This window comes from Muscardinus avellanarius (assembly GCF_963383645.1).
Source record: "Muscardinus avellanarius genome assembly, chromosome: 7".
NCBI lineage: Eukaryota > Metazoa > Chordata > Mammalia > Rodentia > Gliridae > Muscardinus > Muscardinus avellanarius.
Window position 1 is genome coordinate 99,387 of NC_137793.1, and position 18,785 is coordinate 118,171.

The 18,785-nt window shown below is 48.8% G+C and overlaps 1 protein-coding gene across 1 annotated transcript in view; it reads left to right on the plus strand.

Moving 5' to 3' along the window:
- Positions 1–903: 903 nt before the first annotated feature.
- GFPT2 (glutamine-fructose-6-phosphate transaminase 2) overlaps positions 904–18,785 on the plus strand; it is a gene marked incomplete at both ends in the record, with an annotated part of 50,067 nt that continues 32,185 nt past the window's right edge. The window contains 4 exons of the mRNA XM_080699343.1: positions 904–1,038; positions 1,845–1,922; positions 2,042–2,894; positions 17,085–17,192. Of these exons, the coding sequence (XP_080555469.1) occupies positions 904–1,038; positions 1,845–1,922; positions 2,042–2,894; positions 17,085–17,192 (1,174 nt within the window). The remainder of the gene's footprint in view (positions 1,039–1,844; positions 1,923–2,041; positions 2,895–17,084; positions 17,193–18,785) is intronic.

Here is an 18,785-nt window from a genome sequence, read left to right on the forward strand (position 1 = left end):
GACCACTGAGCCACTGAGTCACATACCCAGCCTAAGGTCCTCCCCCTTCACACTGTTGTACTGGGTACATTTCCGACATGTGATTCTTTTTGGGGGGGGGGACCATATGACTCCAATAACAAGAAGTTGAGGGACAGATTCTGGCTTCAGCCCTGGATGAAATCATGAGATCCAAAAATGTGTTTTTCTCCATCCTGTGGGACCCACTTTACTCTGGATTCTCCCCTTTAGACAGTCTCTCACACCACCCCAAAGGTTGCAGGAAGACCCCACTTTACCAGGCTGTCCTCTCTCCAGCTGCATCGCCAGCAGAGGGTCGGCTCATCTTTGCAGCTATCTCTCCATGTCGTGGAGAGCTAAGCACACACCGGCCACATGCTGATCCCAGAACCAGTGCCAGAGCCAGCAGGTCTAGTTGCAAAGGTTCCCAAACTCATTTGACTCTCTGACCCCCTCCAGAAAGATTCTCAGCGCCCACACCTGCCTTCTTTGCAATGGCAGGACTGCCTTCCCTTCTGTATCTGCCGCTCGCTCCAGCACCACTTTAGGACCTGTGCTAGTGGCTGTGGGGTTTGCCACTCCCTCCCAGAAGACTCTCAGGGGCTGGTCCCAAAGCAGAGGGGACACTAGGAGGGCAGCTGCAGATGCCCCACAGAGGCCACCCCTCACTATGGAGCTACCGAGAAGCAAATCCCAAGGAGGCTGAAGACAGGCGGGACCCTGCCAGGACCCAGGACGCCAGTGCTCTGATGCGGGTGGAAGTCACCCTGTCCTCACCTCAGCCAGAGAAAGGCAGTCTGGAGCAGCACACCCTGCTCTCCACCCCTGGTCCCAGCCCTCCGACCTGGGGCTTTGCCTGTGTTGCCCCCCTCCCTGCTCTTGCCTCTGGCTTCCTTTGGCAGCATGCCTTGGCTCTGGACTGACCTGCGCCAGCCTAGTTCCAGCCCAGCCCCAGGCAGCGCCTGGCAGTGCCCGGCAGCCCGCTCCACCTGTCTGGCCCCGCCCTCCAAGGGCACAGCTGGCACTGTCCAGCTCTCAGTGCGACCACTAGCTTACTGTCTGCTTCTCCATCATTTTGTCAGTGTCAGGAGGAGGGCACAGGGGCATCTGTTCTCAGTCACTCAGTCCCTCGTGCCAGAGCAGGTTGAAGTGGGTGCTTGGGAACGAATGAAGAGACCCTACACTAGGAGTGGCCAAGGGGTGAATGCAGGCGCTCCCGAGTCAACTGTCATTTCCCAGCAGCTGAGTCAGATAAACTCTGTCCTTTACTGTCAACGAGCCTCAGTTTCCAGAAGATTCAACGGGTACAACAAATATCTCCCCCAAATCTGAAGTCTGCAGAGCCCTGGTGAAGCTAGAGAGAGATTATCTCAAGAAAGATGCCCTAGACAAAATATTAAAAGCCCCTCCCCCAAGCCCCCTGCCAAGACTGGGGAGAATCTGTTTAGAATTTCAAGATTTTTTTTTTTTAGTTAGAGAAAAAAAAAAAAAAAACAGATGGCTTCAAATACACAACTGTCGGGCCAGTTCTTGTGACCTTTCTCAGGAGACAGGGGCCTGGAGTGCAGTGGAGGGAGGGCGGGCCGGCCGGGAACCAGGGTGGGAAGCGCCAGCCTGGGTGACTCACAGCAGGGTCTGACTCCATCCCGGCCACGCTGGGACGGTGGGGGGGGGGGGTGCGAAGGGTCTTGGGGCCCGACTCTAGGAGGGGGGGGGCTTCCTGGGTGGAACCCAGCTTTGCTTCCAAACTCAGGAATCCCCGCCTTCGAGTTCCGGCATTGTGGTAAATCCCAGATTCTGGGCAGTGGGCCCGAAAGTTTCGGTAAAGCCCCTTCCATGTCCAGAGGGCCTCGGTTTCCCCACCCTCCACCCAGCTCAGGAGTCGTTCCTCTTCGGGTGGGGACCAGGGCTATGGGCCCATCGTGCCTCTTTTTCGAGCTCTGAAGAGCCTGGCGCACCGGGGGGCCTGCCCAGACTGGAGCCCACGGTGGCGCTCTCCCGCACGTCGGTTAGGCCTGCGGTGCTCTTGTATCCCTAACAGACCCCGAGCCGAGGCGCGGAGCGTCAGCCCCCGCCCCCCGCCCCCGCCGCGCCCGGGCTGAGCGGGGCTCGAACCCGCTCCTCGCTGCCTCCAGCCCGGTCCTCTCCGTGCAGGGACTCGCGCCTGAGCCCCAACCCCACCCCGCCGCCGGCCGCGGCCGTTGTCAAGACAACCGGGGGCCAATGGGGAGCGGGCGCGGGGAGGCCCCGCCCCGCTCGCGGGCTCGCGGCTATAAGGGGCGGCGGGCGGCGCCGGGCGCGGGTCCTCGAGGTCGGCAGCCGGCGGGTCCGCGAGCAGCAGCCACCATGTGCGGTGAGTGCGGCCTCTCAGCGCCCAGCCCGAACCCGGGAGCCGCGGGCCAGGCGGCCTCGGGAGGTGCTGGGGCGCCCAAGCCCGGCCACGACCCCGGGAGGACCAGGTGCGGCCCGCCTGGGGCAGAGGCGGACGGCCGCACAGGCGCCTTCCTCCCCTTGGCCCTGGTCGTCCACCGAGGCCGCCGCGCAGGCTTCCTGGGCAGGGGTCCGGGTCGCTCTCAGCCCCCGTGGCCCATCCCCGCCCGGCACCCAGAGCCCCTCACACTGCGCCCAGAAGGGGGCTGCGAGTCTGCCGGAGACCGGAGTGAACCTCTGGTCCCTGGAAGGGGTGAATCGCGTGTTGAGGCTTCTTTGGCGAGAAGCCTCTCCCGAGCTGGAGGGAAAGCCAGCAACTGTCCGAGACCCTCGGCGGCTGAAGCGTGGGGCGGGGGCCCGGGCGGGGATCAGGGCAGGCGGGCGTCCGGATAGCCGGGCCGCGGAGGCCGGGGTGTCCCGCGGGGGCGCGGGGCGCGGAGAGGGCGGCTGCGGCTGCGGCCCAGGCGCACATCTGCAATCCCTTACTCTCCTGGCTGGGCCGTCTTTTCTGACTGGCCGGGAAAACTGGGAACTTTGCTGGGACAAAAGGTCACTGTACTTTTTCCCTCCTCAAGTAGGATTCAGTTACCATCCCAGCCTCCTGTGGCTGGAGAACCTGGTGGAACTTTTGAAGCTATGAAAGGCGCCTCTCTGACTTCCCCGAGGGCTGCAGGGCAGGGTGTGCCAGCGGTGAGCCCTGGGCCAAGGTCTGTGCGGGCCCTGTCTCCCCAGCCAGCAGCTTAGGAAGAGGACTGACTGACCAAGGAGTGTCCGCCGGCTTTGACAGAGCCTCACCCAGGTGGAGCAGGCGGCAGCTTAAATTCCTGAACTCTCAGCCCAAATCTCAGGGCTCCCAGGCGTCGCTGGCAGTGTGTAGGGCGGCCTCAGGGCGCTTCGGGGGGCAAAGATGAGACAACGGTTGCAGTTTGTCAGATCTCAAAGCCTTCAGGTTCCAAACCCCTCAGTGTAGCGTGTAAGGCTCTCACCCATTTGTTGCCGTAGAGCCAGAACCCTTTAAAGAGACCTTTAAGCCAGGAGGCTCCCTTCCCAACTTCAGATGCCCTTCAGATTCCTGCTTGCTTTCTGCCCTGCTTCCTACTTGCATCTGGCTTTCTCCCATGCCTTTTGGTGCTTTGGGGGACTCTACCTCCTCCAGCTCTCAAAAGTCACATTGTTGTTGTTGTTGCTGTTGTTGTGATTTCTTTAAGGGCTGCACAAGTCCCTTCAGGAAAGGTTGAGCTTTGGGTTGTAACCAACCTGTATCTTCCCATCTTTGTGAACAGTTTGTGGCTGTGTGGCAGAAGAGCCTGGAGGTCTGGAGGGGCCCACTCAGAGCCACAATCAAAGGGGAAGTGCTGGACTAGGAGGTGTCCTCAGATTTCCCTAGAGGTGGTCCTTGCTCCTAGGAGAGGGAGGTGCCACTCAGCAGGGGTCCTGTAGAATGCCTGCACAGGATAGTTATTTTCTTTTCAAGTATAGCAGGAGAAAGGCTCCTAAAGTGCCTTTAACATCTCTCTGACACCCTTTGCACAAAGGCAGGTTCAGCAAAGCATCAACAGCTGCCTAGAATTGAATACTTTGGTCTGGGTTTTTTCAGGTTATAGTCTCTGTGTGTCTGGTATTGGTTTTCCCTTCATGCTTGTTCTCTTTTGTGATTAGTTCATTAAAGTTTTTGAAAATCTGTCAGTTTCACAGGAAAACAATAAAGAAACCATAATGCCTTTGGTATGAGGATATAGCAAAAATTGTGAAGATGCTCCTGGAAAGGAGTATATAACCTCTTTAACTTTGCAGTGGGGAAACTGAGGTCCAGAGAGGTCTGTGCACATCTGTGTCCCAGAGGGATTGTTTTAGGTCCTTTCTCTTAGCCATGCTGCTTCCGCAGACACAGGTCTCAGATTTCCTGGGCTGGTCAAGATCAAGGCCCTTTCCTATCAGCTGATGACTACTTTTGGATTATCTGTATACTGCTTCACCCATAGAAAGCCAGGACCCACAAACTGAGCAGATGACCCACAAAGACTTCAGCACAGTGAGAATTTAGCTGAAATGACACTTAGGTGAGCAGTTTTGTTGGCATGGAGGGTTGTTGGTGCTTTGTTGACATTTTGCTAATAGAAAGGTTACTATGTTGCTGGGTGTGGTGGCACACACTTGTGCACTTGGGAGGCTGAGACAGGAGGATTGCGCTTAAGAGCCCTCTTTCCAAATAAAATATAAAATAGGTCTGGGAGTATAACCCGGAGGTAGAAGGCCCCTGGATTCCATCCCCAGTACCGCAAAAAAAAAAAAAAAGTTACTATGTCACACACACACACACACACACACACACACACACACACACACACACACTTCTCCCTCCCGCCCTCTTCATGCAATAAATAACTGTTCATGAAGAGGGTCTATGTTTTTCAAGCCCTTGGTTTTCAAAAGCCATGTGGGTGTGATTCCCCTTCAGAGAAGAGGCAGGTGCATTAGAGGGTCAGTCTAGAGGCCAGTCATTGACTGCATTACCCAGCAGATAAATGCTACTGGGGGGAGGGTGGGGCCTTGAGTCCATACTACAGTCTAGCAGTCCAAGGTCACACCTTTTGGTCAATGCAGGGTGTTTAAAGATTTTTTAAAATTAGTTAACAAAATACAAAATTGGGAGAGTTCACATAAGTTAGTGGGATTTTTTTTTCTCTTGAAAAAATCCAAAGATGAGGAACAGTGAGTCCATTGATGGGCGCTGGCCACCCAGCTCTCACGGCCCCTGGCAGCTACCTCACTCACTGATGTTACCTGGCGGCTCCCAGCAGTGAGCTTATTGCTGGCTCAGAAGAGTTAGGGAGCTGACTGTCCCAGCAGGAAAGGAGGAAGCTGGGACAGTGTCACAGGGTCCAGGCTCAAGAATGAAGTTCCCAGAGAAACGTGGCTCCTGGGTGCTCCAGGCTGGGGCCAGCACTGTCCACCATGTCTCCCTGTCACAGCTCCACATCCTCCTCTGTCTCCAATTATCCTCTGGCTGCCCTCTTGTAGGGACACTTGTGGTTGCTTTTAGGGCTTCAGATTTTCCAGGATAATCTCCTGTCTCAAGATCCTTATCTTCCTCTCATCTCTCAAGACCTTTTCCCATATGAGGTTGCCTTGCAGATTCTAGGGATTAGGGCCTGGAGTCTTTGAGGACCATTATTTATCTCACTGCAGTTGGATTGTCCCTTTTAGGTGCCTTCCTCCCAAGTAGTTCAGTGTTGTGGATCCCAGATGTTCGAGTCTTGGCCACAGGAGCTTAGCCAAAAGTCCACCAGCACCCCTCCTCACACACATGCACCAAGTCCTCTGAGCCCATCATTCTCCAACTGGACCTGCCATGGGCAGAAGGTGAGTGTGAGCATCAGTCAAATACTCTTAAGTACTCTGTTCTTCACCGGCATGGTGCCACATACCCAGCTGAACCAAACAGATATCACGGTTTCTTTAAAAGTCAGCTGCCGTGTCATGAATTAAGGCATTCATTGCACTTCACCCTCCATTTGTGTGTGTATTCTCCCTGTATATCTCTTCTCTCCAAGAAGCAACCATAGATTTTATTCTCCAGAATCAGTGACCACTGGGGACACATGAAAACACACACACTCTCACACATACACACACTCACACACACACACATACACACACTCACACCTGCATAGCCATCTTTGAAAGAGCGTATTGTGTACATCAGTAGGATTTGCCTTTTGCCACATCTGGAGTAGAGATCATGTATTATGCTAGCTTGGGAAGTGGCCATCCAAGGAGATTAAATGACACAGGGAAGGGCTTACCTACTCCCCCCTATTTCTTCCGCCTGCCCTAATCCTATCAAGTATGACTACTTTCCTCCTTGTGCCAGTTCAGCCCATAGATGGTTCCTCTTAGGAGGGCTGGAGCTGACGAGGTCTCAGACTCTGGGGTCATGTTGCTTGGCTTGCTCCCTCGGTGGCCTTGCTGGGAGAAGTGGGCGAGACAGACTTCCACACCGTGGTCTGCTGGCTGAACAACAGATCCCCGGCTCACCAGTCTCTGTTGTGTAAATATTCTATAACTAGCCACCGTGGCTAGTTCCAGGCCATCACTGAGAGGTCCCAAATGTGGAGCTGGGGAAGAGCGCACCAGGGGTCTTGCACCAGGGGTCTCTCAAGGCCAAAAGAAACCTGGAGATTTTGTGATATAATAGTAAACAGTTCTTAAAAAGCAGAGTGAACAGTGAAGAGTGCTTAAAAATGGAGGGATTATTTTATATTTAGCAAAACTAATTTAGGAAGAGAGGTGAACTTGGGTTTACAAGCAATTTAGGAGAGAATTCCAAAGATGAATTCAGCTTAGAAGCAATGGGACGATCTGATCATCTGCTTCGTTTTCAAAGTAAGCATTTCTCACTGGAAACACGCACATACTCACTTTGGTTTCTTTTATAGCCAAATTTTGGCTATAAATATTTTATATATTTTTTCTTTAAACTTCCTTTTAATGAATGTATTCCACAGTGTGTATATAGCACACTATCCACTCATTTGTCAGCTGACACCTAGGTTGGTTCCAAATTGGGCTGCTGTGAATTGTGCTGCTGTAAACGTGGAGAGGCATGGGTCACTACAGTATTCTGACCTTAGTTCCTTTGGAAAGGCGCAAAGAAGTGGTGTATAGAGTGGTGTCTCTGGGTCATATGATAGTTTACTCAACCACAAAGGACTTACTTTTTGTTATTTTCACAAGAAACATTTATTTTATTTGGTTGTACTACTGAAGTTAACATTTATAACTAAACTTCAACTTATCACTAGGTAATCAAACCAACTGATATCCTAATTGAGAGTGCCAAAATATAAGACTACCTTGGATATGATTCTCTGTTTCATCTGGAACATATTAGAGAAAACTCCATATATATATGAAAACCTCCTTTGAATTACTGGATAATTATTTCTAATGGTAAAAAGAGCTTCCAGCAGTAATTAGAAATAAATAAAAGTACTTACAAATGACTAAGGGGGAGTAAGAACTCTGCAAGTGTGAAAATTGTGATTTCTCTAATAAAAACTAATAAAATTAAGGAAATGTACTCCTAGGAAAAATAAAATTTGGAGTATATGGCACTTCCTGCTTTGTTCTTGGCGAAACCCTAAAGTGGTATGGAACCAGGAACTGTCCTATTACAAATAGAAACGCCTCATCTGTGGCTGCTGGGAGCATCTCTTGGTATTCGGTGGATTTATCTGGCTGTAACTTTAACCCAGGAAGTCCCAAAGAGGGCTGAGTCAGGGTGAGACCAGAGGAACTCAGCCCCCTCCTCACCCTGAGCAGGTTGCTGGGTTCCCTCAGGGCCACTGTCCTGGACACCAGGCTCCCTTTCCATAAGAACTGGGCTGTGGGGCCACATGCTTCCACACTCTTCCACCTTTACTCCTGTTTCTTCTAGAAGGCAGTAGGGATTATCATCCCCACTTCATCAATAAAGCAGCCTGTCCTAGTCTATGAGAGCAAAGACGGGATGCGAGAGCCCACAGCCTCCTCTGTAGCCCCTCACCCTTGCCCAGAGCTTCACTATCCTCGTTACACCTGGTCTTGCCCATGATTGTAAGCTGGCCCCACACTCCAACACACACACACACACACACACATACACACACACACACACACACACTTTATGAGCATTCCTTGAGGTATGTGGGACTTAGAATAGTACCTCATCTGTATTAGGTTCATAGACTGAAAAGGCCAGTCCCTCTGACTGTAAGAAGCAGTGGACAGTGGGTGAAAGAAAGCGCAGTATGGGGAGGGTCCCAGCCTAGGTAGGGGGTGAGGTCGCGCCTCTGAGGAGTCAAGGCTGAACACCTCTTTGTGGGACTGCTCACCCTTCCTTATAGTGCGGATGGCGTTTACTGGGGAACCAATGCACTGAGAAACAGAGATTTCCTAAGACAACATCAGAATCCAGATGAGATCCATGACTCTACCATCTTCCCTGAACCTCTGGGCCTCAACTGCTTCTTCCCCTTCCCCAGAGCACTCCAGGGGGTGTAGAACAGATTACAGGAGTTCGGTGCTCCTGGTTCTACATGCTGGCTGGGCCTTCTGGGGAGATCACCTCTCCAAGCTGGTTGTTGTCATTTTCCATTCTTTGTGGGTTCAGACCTGAGCTTGGGAGGCCCCTGCTGTGTGGCCCTCCATGGAGTCTTTGATCCTGAGTTCATGAACGATCTCTCAAGCCTGGGAAGAGAGTTGTAGAGGTTTGAGACCTCCGAGGTAAGATGGGGCCAAGGGACTACAGTCCCCTACTGCAGGCTCATCCAGAGCCCCTCTGGGTTTTTCTGGTGTCTCTCTGTCTTGAACCTTTCCTCACTCACCTCCGCTCCCCAGGCCAGGCATTTCTCCAAGGCTCCTTGGCTCTCCTGCCTGTGGGAGCCAAGCATGGGCCAGGGGTCTCTTTTCAGAAGCTGCAAAGTGCTCCCTGTAATCCCTGCGCTTGGGAGGCAGAGACAGGGGGGTCCCACAGGGTCGAAGCCAGCCTTGCCAGCTTAAGAACCCTATTTCCAAAAATAAAAATATAAAGATAGATCTGGGAGTGATAAATGCCGGGCGTGGTGGCGCGCGCCTGTATTCCCCGCACTTGTGAGGTGGAGAAAGGAGGATCGCATTGGTTCGAAGCCAGCCTTGCTGGCTTAAGAGACCCTGTTTCCAATTTAAAAAATATAAAATGGGTCTGGCAGTGTAGCCCAGAGGTAGAAGGGTTTCCAGGAACCCCAGTACCACCAAAACAAATAAATAAAAATAAAAAAGAATAAAAAATAAAAAGATCTCACAGATCCCACATCGCAAAATTTCCAGCAAGCCCTCCGTTTTCAGACCCTCTAGCTTCCTGCTCTCTTGCTGTCAAACACAATGCCCCATAGCCCTTTCGAGGATCCCCAAGGGCCCTTTCTGTTCTGTACTTCTGAGAACCCAACCTCTACCACTGGCTGCATCTCCCACCACTCCTCCACCCCTGCCATTTCCCTTGAGGACTACCCAGTATGCCAGCCCTGGTGCCTGCTCCCAGAGGCTCTGTTTCTGTCAGGATTCTCACTGCTGTGACCCCAAATAGCTGAGGACTACAACTTAAAAAAAGGAAGATTGATCTGCTCACAGTTCTGGAGATTTCAAAGGTTCTAGCCCATGTTAGGCCTGGTCATGTCTGCAGAGCTCAGGGCACAATGGGGGGAAGCAGAGAGAGAAAAGGGCCCTGAGCAAATCTGGTCCTCAGGCCATTCTGGTGATCTGTGTCCTCAAGGCCATCCCGGTGACATGTGTCCTCCCTGGTGACCTGTGTCCTCCCCGGTGACCTGTGTCCTCCCCAGTGACCTGCGTCTTCCCTGGTGACCTGTGTCCTCCCTGGTGACCTGCATCCTTCAGGCACACCTTACCTGCCTACCTAACCACTCAAAGATTGAGATTTGGCCGGGCATGGTGGCGCGTGCTTGGGAGGCAGAGACAGGAGGATCCCGCTGGCTTAAAAGACCCTGTTTCCAATTAAAAATATAAAATGGGTCTGGGAGTGTAGCCCAGAGGTAGTAGGGTTTCCAGGAACCCCAGTACCACCAAAAAAAGAACCCACCAAAAATTGAGATTTATTAATATATCAATGGAATTGTCCACTGATGAGATTAGAACCCTTATGATTCAATGATATCACCTATGAACATCAATACATGAGCTCTTCCTGGGAACATTCTGTGTCCAAAGTTAACACTCTAAGGAAATTTCTGAATTGAAGGAGACGTGCCAAGGAAAGCACAACACCCCACATAGGCTTCCTCCTGGGTTTTACTGGAAGGATGGAGGGAATCAGAAAAGGAGGGGTCTTCCCCAAGTGCTGTGCTATCATTCATTGCCCCATCTTTGCCTCATTTAGAATCCTGTCATGTACCAGTGACACGCCTCTTATGTTACTGGTAAACCTCAGAGCAGAGACTGGTCAGTGGCAAGAAGTAGTCTCAGAAAGTCACAGATGTCTTAAATAAGAGGATGGAAAAAATGGAGTTCAGGGAGGGAAGGATTGTTTTCATTTTGGGTGAGTGGAATAGGCAGAGGTGCTGTGTGAGAATTGGCACTGGGAAACAGTGCATTGGATTTAGAGGACCCCACAGGAGTGGGGCTTGGAGGCTGGACACCGTAGACTGGCATGGGGAGCAAGGGTGGGTCAGGTCTAGTGGGTGAGAGTTGATGGCAGGCTGAGGTTAAAGCTGCAGCCAGGGTTAGAGGACAGAAGGGGGGTGGCGATTGCTATGGCCTTCCAAGAGCGCATAGCTCTGCCTCCTCCTCTGTGGAGGGCTGCCTGTCAGTTCCCTCTGTGCTCCTGTGCTGGCCCTGACCCCGGCCCTGCCAGACACCAGACTGTCTCCAGACTGGCAGCCACAAACAGCTCCAAGCAGCTCCGCTTCTGTGTACACACGTGCATCTCTGCAAAGATGTCTGCTGGACACATTTCTAGAAGGGCAGTAGCTCTGATGCACACACACACATTACGTTTTTAATTTTGAGAGATTGCCAAATTGCTTTCCAAAAAGGAAGCATGAATTTAAACTCGTCAAACTATTTGACGACTGATCTCCTAGGTTAAAAAAAAAAAGATTTTGATTTTAGCTTTTATTTATAGATGGAAGGGATTCCAAAAGGGAATTCTGACAAGAGAAATTCCGGGAATGTAGCTTAATTGTCTTTTTGAATAATGAGTTATTAATGATACATAATAGTATAGTGCCATTTTATGCACTTCACTTTAGTACAGTGCAGAGAGAATCAGCCAAGAGGATGAGGTAGTGCTTCATTAATGAAAATGGTCCCTGAGTGGAGATCTCATGTTGAAAGTTAGATTTATGCTTTCTACACAAAGACCTGGAAGACCACTCTTCAGCTTCCTCCCTGCTGTCAGCTCACAAACTGTGGGCTGTGTCCTGCCTGTGTGGACACAGCTAGTGTTCCTGCGCACATGGCTCCTGCACGGTTCCAGCTGACTAGGTCCTGACGCACCCCACTTTCTCCCTCCCCCAAAGGCTATATGGATCTAGGCGCCATGCAGAATGCATGAGCCAGGCTTGGGCTGGGAAGGGAAGTGTGGCTGGGAGAGGGAATTGGAGAGGAGACTCGGAGAACAGAGCCACAGAGGCCTCACGTGTAAACAATTCAGATCTAAGATCATGTCAGCCCTGAGGACAGTTACAGTTCTGGGCCTGTCACCTGCAATGCACATCTGCCCCCCCCCTTTGTGAGTGCAGGTATACTTCTGGGACAGCCACAGCATGCTAGGAAAATTGTTGTTGTTGTTTGTTGTTGTTGTTATTATTATTATTAATTATTTTGGTAGTGGTACTGAGAGTGGAACCCAGAGGCTTTCTACCTTCAGGCTATACTCCTAGACCTATTTTATATTTTATTTGGAAACAAGGTCTTACTAGGTTGCTGAGAGCCTCACTAAGTAGCTGAGGCTGGCTTTGAACCTGTGCAATCCTCCTGTGTCAGCCTCCCAAGTGTGGGGATTCTAAGCGTGCGCCACCACGCCTGGCTCTAGGAAAATTATTTTGAAAAGATTCCAAGAATGAGCTACAGCAGGCCCCCTTTATCTATGGGAAGTATGTTCTGAGACCTCCAGTGGATTCCTGAAACCGACATTTTAATGCCCTCCCCATCCCAACTCAGCACTTGCACACTGTGGCCATACATTTGCAGTTTGAGGTATGACAGAAAAGCTAGCCGGGCGTGGTGGCGCACGCTTGTAATCCCCGCGTTTGGGAGGCAGAGACAGGAGGATCCCGCAGGTTCGAAGCCAGCCACGCGTGCTGGCTTAGGAGACCCTGTTTCCAAATATAAAATGTAAAAATAGGTCTGGGAGTGTAGCCCGGAGGTAGAAGGGCTTCCAGGAACCCCAGTACCACCAAAAAAAAAAAAAAAAAAGAAAAAGAAAAAAGCTAACATGAATTCCGTTTTTCTTCTTTGAAATTTCAGACTGAGGTTTCATTCTTACTATAGATCTTAGCAACCTCACCATGTGATTTTTTTTCCTTTTTCTTATTCAGTCAAGAACTTTCCATTTCATTTAAGGGTGTACTTCACATCTTTTCTGCTGGCATACATGAATTGCCAGCGACACTACTCTTGCACCTGGGCCGTTACTAAGTCAGTCTTCCTTGAACAACAGCACTACAGTCCTGCAGCGGGCGACTTGGTAACACACAGCTCTCAAGCGACTGGCAGGCGGTGGCATATACAGCGCAGACATGCTGAACTAAGGGTGGCTCTCATCCAGGGCAGGGGTGGCGCGTCAGCCCTGGAAGGAAGTGAAGCTAAAAACATATGCATTGTTTAGTTCTGGAGTTTGCTATTGAATATTTCCAGACTGAGGTTGCATGAGAGTAACTGAAACCTCAGAAGTCAAAATTCCAGATAAAAAGCCAGGTGTGGTGGCGCACGCTTGTCATCCCAGCATTCGGGAGGCTAAGACCGGCGGATCGCAGTTCGCGGACAGCCTCAGGTCCTTAGTGAGGCCCTCTGCAACTCAGTGAGACCCGGTTTCAAAATAAAGAATAAAAAACAGGGCAGGGGGTAGCTTGGAGGTTGAATGTCCCTGGGTTCCATCCCCAGACCTGAAAAAAAAATTCCAGATAAAGGAGCTCTACTATACTGATTTACTTCAACCTCCTCATAACTCTCCCATGGCTATATTGACTGGAATTTAGCCATACAACCCAGGGAACTTTCTTCTTGTTTGCAGAAAAAATACTGTTGGGAAAAGTTTCTCCCAAACATGTTGTGGTGATGGTCCTACAACTCTGCAAATAGATTGAAAGCCATTGAATGGTACCCTTTAAATAAGATAATACTATGGTATATTTATATCTCAAGAAAGCTGTTAAAATTTTGAATGTCGATATTAAAAAATAAAATATAGGTTTGGGTATAGCACAAAGGTAAAATGCCCCTGGATTCAACCCCCCAGTATCACAAAAAAATGAATAAATAAGGTGACATACATACATATAAGGCCCAGATGTGTTTTTGGTTTGAAGTATAGGGTATAAAGTGTGAGATCCTGGCAACAAAAATGGTCACGGCAGCGCTGGAGAAGGACCCAGAGTGCATACACAGCCCTTAAGCTCTCCCCTGACCCGAAGTCAGCAAAGAAGACAGAAATAGCTTACTGTCAAAAAGAAAATGTGTAATAACTCAGAAAGCACATTGTGCATATTTTTATATCTAAGACCTGACCCTTAGTGTATGCGTGCAAACATATCATGTGCAATAGTGTATAGCATGTAAAAGTGCCAAATATAATTTAAGTACTTTTTAATTTTTTTTCAGTACTGGAGATGGAACCTAGGGGCATTTGACCTCCGAGCTCTACACCCAGCCCTATTTTTTATTCTTTATTTTGAAACAGGGTCTCAGTGAGTTGCAAAGGGCCTCACTAAGTAGCTGAGGCTGTCTGCGATCCTCCTGTCTCAGCCTCCCGAATGCTAGGCTTACAATTGTGTGCCACCACGCCCGGCTGGTACTGTTTAATTTTATGGCCTATTATTTTTGTATAGATACATTTCAGTAAGGTAAATGTTGGAATGAGGAAACCCAACCTATGTTCGGGAATATAAAATTTGCTTTGTTGAAGTTTAACCAGTCATTCAGCAATACTCTCAGGGCTTGAATCTAATCTTCTTAATGATTGGAGATAACACAGGTGGCTTTATATATAACAGTGATCAGCCTCCGGTTAACTGCAGTCAGGTTGTTTTCTGTTGAGATTCATCACTGGAAAAAAATTTAATTCTGATCAAACCTTCTTCTCAACCCACCAAAATAACGGGAAATAAGCTCTCTTTGATCTTCACTGACCTCCTCAGAGTGGCAGCGCTTCCCAGGGGTTAGGGACATTTAAGTCCTAAAGTTAGGTCTGCTTGGTTCCATTCTCAACTCTAGATGAGTGGCGACCTCCTCGACCTTCAGTTCAAGAAGCTTAAAAGAAGGAAGTGGCCAAGTGTGGTGGCATATGTCTGTAGTTCCAGTACTTTGAAGGCTAAGACAGGAGGATTGCAGGTTGATGACCAGCCTCAGCAACTTAGTGACACCCCGTTTCAATATTAAAAATAAAAAGGGCTAGGCGTGGTGGTGTACGCTTGTAATCCCTGCGCTTGGGAGGTAGAGACAGGAGGATCCCGCAGGTTCAAAGCCAGCTGTGCTGGCTTAAGAGACCCTATTTCCAAATAAAAATATAAAAAATAGGTGTCTGGAACTGTAGCCCAGAGGTAGAAGGGTTTCCAGGAACCCCAGTACCACCAAAAAAATAAAAATTAAAAAGGGCTGGGAGTGTAACTTGGAGGTAGAATGTCCCTTGGTTCAATCCCTAGTACCAAAGGGGGGGGGGGCTCTGATTGACAGTTGTGCAGGAAGGCTTGGCCCAGTACCTGGCTCATAGTGAGTTCTCAGTAAGACTAGTTACTGCTTTGATCTGGGTGCTTATGCTCCCCTGTAATTTATGTTGAAATCCTGACTCCCAAGGTGATTGAATTAGAAAGTGGAGCCTTTGGGAGGTGATTAGATCATGGGGTAGAACCCTTACAAATGGAATTAGTGCCTTTATAAAAGACCCAAGAGTCAGGTGTTGTGGCACATACCTGTAATCCCAGTACTTGAGAGGCTGAGACAAAAGGATTGCAAGTTCAAGGCCAGCCTCAGCAATTTATCGAGACCCTCTACAACTTAGTGAGATCCTGTTTCAAAACAAAAGGGACTGAGATTGAATGCTCCTGAGTTCAATCCCTAATAATAAATTAGCAAGAGAGGACTTTGATCCTTTGACCATAGAGATCAGCGTCGCTGAGAAAATGTGCTGAGCATGGAGCCCCCATGACCAAATTACCCTCTACTGGGCCCCATATCTTAAAGGTTTCACTGCCTCAGTGCTATCACAGTGGAGACCAGGCTTCCAGCACATGAACCTCTGGGGGACAAACAGCATCCCAACCATAGCAGCCCTTGTCAGGGGAAAACAGATGTCCCATGAGGTAAGACCTGGATCTTGATGGCCCAAAGATGGGAGCACTTCTGACCAGAGCCTCCTCTGGGAGGCTGGGTGAGAGCTAAGCTTTGAGGTGGGCAGGTCTTCCCCAGTGGGGACAAAGAGATAAACAGAGGGAGATGGAATGGGGCACTTGCAGGGCGGGGGAAGCAGATCAAGGAGTCCATTACTGCAAATCCGGGCCTGGAGGCTTGGAAAGTTAGAACTAACATGCTGACATTATTCCATATTTAGAAAAATAATACTTTGCAGTACAATCAAGCCAATCAAATTTTATTGGCTTACCAGCCTACCTTGATGATAAAGATTCTCCAAGTGCCAAGCAAGGGGTCATGAGATGCATTCATTATTTTTTCATTTTTCTTTTTCTTTTTTCTTTCTTTCTTTTTTTTTTTTTTTTTTTTGTGGGTCTGGGGATGGAACCCAGGGGCATTCGACCTCCAAGCTACACTCCCTGCCCCATTTTTTATTCTTTACTTTGAAACCGGGTCTCACTGAGTTGCAGAGGGCCTCCCTAAGTACCTGAGGCTGTCTGCAAACCGCGATCCTCCAGTCTCAGCCTCCCGAATGCTGGGATTACAAGCGTAGCCACCATGCCCGACTTACATTCATTCTTGCTATGCAAAAGTAGTGCAAGCTTATAGTGAAGCTCTAAGCCATACAGACAAGTGGGAATGAAAGCAAAGGCTCAGGTCCCTGCTGCTGCTGCCACTGGGCTGTGGGGACTTCTCATGACTCACCCAGGTATGTTATGTAAAAATCAAATAATGTGTGGAGGTGGGGACTTCTAAAGGTCCAAGATGGCTGGCTCACTTTGTTAATATTTAATAAGCACTGCCACAACAAAAGCTGGCTCCTGAAAATACATGCAGAGGACACATTCTCTGCCGTGGAATGGCAATTCTGAGGGCATGACATCGGCTCATGGGTGTTTTTGTCACTGGGGAGAGCTGAGTGCAGCACCTTCCAGGAGCAGAGGGCACTGCTGTTCACTGGCTGGCCCAGAGATGACCGTGCTTTCTCTGTGAGCAGCCTGGGAGTCCTCCTGAGATGCTTCCTCTGTCTGCATCCCCAAGAGCATTTTCTTTCTAACATGGTCCAATTGGTTTTTTGGGGGTTTTTTTTGTAATACTGGTGATTGAACCCAGGGTCATTCTACCTCTGAGCTACACACCCAAACTCACCCCTACACTTTTTTTTTTTTTAGCAGGGTCTTACTAGGTTACTGCAAGTTGCTAACACTGGTCTTGAACCTGAAATCAACCTTCCAAGTACTGGGATTACAGGCTTGTGCCACCGTGCCCGACTCCCAAGTGTTTTTGTTTTGTTTTGTTTTCTTTTCTTTTCTTGATACTGGGAATTGAATCCAGGGGCATTCTACCTCTAAGGTACACCCCCAGCCCTATTTGACTTTTTTATTTTGGAATAGGATCTCACTAACTTGCAGGGGGCCTCACTAAGTTGCCTGCCACAAACTTGTAATTCTTTTGTCTCGGCCTCCCAAAGTACTGGAGTTACAAACATGTGCCACCATGCCTTGATTTCAAGTACTTTCTTAATGTGGCGTTTGTTTTCTTTCTTTGAACAGGAATCTTTGCTTACATGAACTACAGAGTCCGCAGGACAAGGAAGGAGATTTTTGAAACCCTCATCAAGGGCCTGCAGCGGCTTGAGTACAGAGGCTATGATTCTGCAGGTAGGCATGCAGATCACCTTGTGATCTTGGGGGCGCTGTGGCCGCTTCTTCTCTCACCTACTTTCTCTAAGGTGGGACTTCTTACAACCTGGGCATTATTATGACACTTTTCCTTAATGCTTCTTTTCAATATAAAAATAACAAAATATAAATAAAGAAATTTGAAAACTACAGAAAAAGTAGAGAAAACTATTTTTAAGCTATAGAAAAGAAGAAACAAAGGTTAAAAATAAATCTTCATCAAATTACCCCACAATCAGGAAAGTGGAAAGCATCGATCAAGAAGTATAAAATCTCAGTGATTCAGAAAGCCAGGTGTGGTGGCGTAAACTTGTAATCCCAGCAGTTGGGAAGCTGAGACCAGCTGCTCTAGGTTCTCGGCCACCCTCAGCTACTTAGGCCCTCCAAACTTAGTGAGACCTTGTTTCAAAGTAAAGAATAAAAAAGGGCTGGGGGTGTAGCTCAGAGGTAGAATGTCCCTGGGTTCAATCCCCAGCACCACACACACACACACACACACAAAATAGTGATTCAACACCAAAATATAAGTAAGTTAATTAATTAATTAAATTTTAGTGAATTCAAGATCTACTGTGCAGGATAGTACCTGTGGTTACAGTATGTATGGTATACTTTAAAAGTCACTAAAAGGATAGATCATATGTTGTGGTCTAATCATGCACATACATATAATAGATAAGCAGGATAAAAGGAAACTTTTGGAGGTGATGGATATGTTTATAGCATAGATTGTGGTAATGTTTTCACAGATGGATACTTATCTCCAAGCTTATCTAGTTGTATGCATTAAGTATATGCGGCTTCTGTATGTTAATAATATCTCAGTAAAGTACCCTCCATCAAGTGTTGTGTTTGTGTTGTTTTGTTACAATTATGCAATCTTATAATTGTATGTACAATGTTTTTGGTCCTCTCCTGTGCTAAGAAGCAGGTGCTCTGTTTTTACTTAGCATTTCCATTACCTAACTTTTCCTAAGTATCTTCCTGACTGGGTCCACAATCCTCCACTGGATTACTGTCTCAGTGCTTCCTTCTCTACCTGCCAAATAGTAAATACTTGTAATCTTCCCATGTTACAGGAAGCAGCCTGAAGAGTAAAGGAGGACTAGATAACTTTATATCTCTATCAATTCTTAACAAAAAGCAAGTCAGATAAAAGGCTGCAGATAGTATATCTTTTTTTTTTTTTTTTTTTTTTGGTGGTACTGGGGTTCCTGGAAGCCCTTCTACCTCCGGGCTACACTCCCAGACCTATTTTTACATTTTTATTTGGAAAATGGGTCTCCTAAGCCAGCGCACGGCTGGCTTTGAACCTGCACGATCCTCCTGTCTCTGCCTCCCAAGCGCGGGGATTATAAGCGTGCGCCACCACGCCCGGCCGATAGTATATCTTAATGCAAGGAGCACAGCGGGGTGAATGCTCTTGAATGGGCCCATTGCCATTGGTGGTGGGTGTGGTAGCAGCTCCCTGGGTAACCATGCTGGGGATCCAGGTACACATTTCTCTGCTTACTGTGAAATATTGCCACAGTTGTAACTTCTTTCAAAATAGATTCCCCAAAAACTGTATAG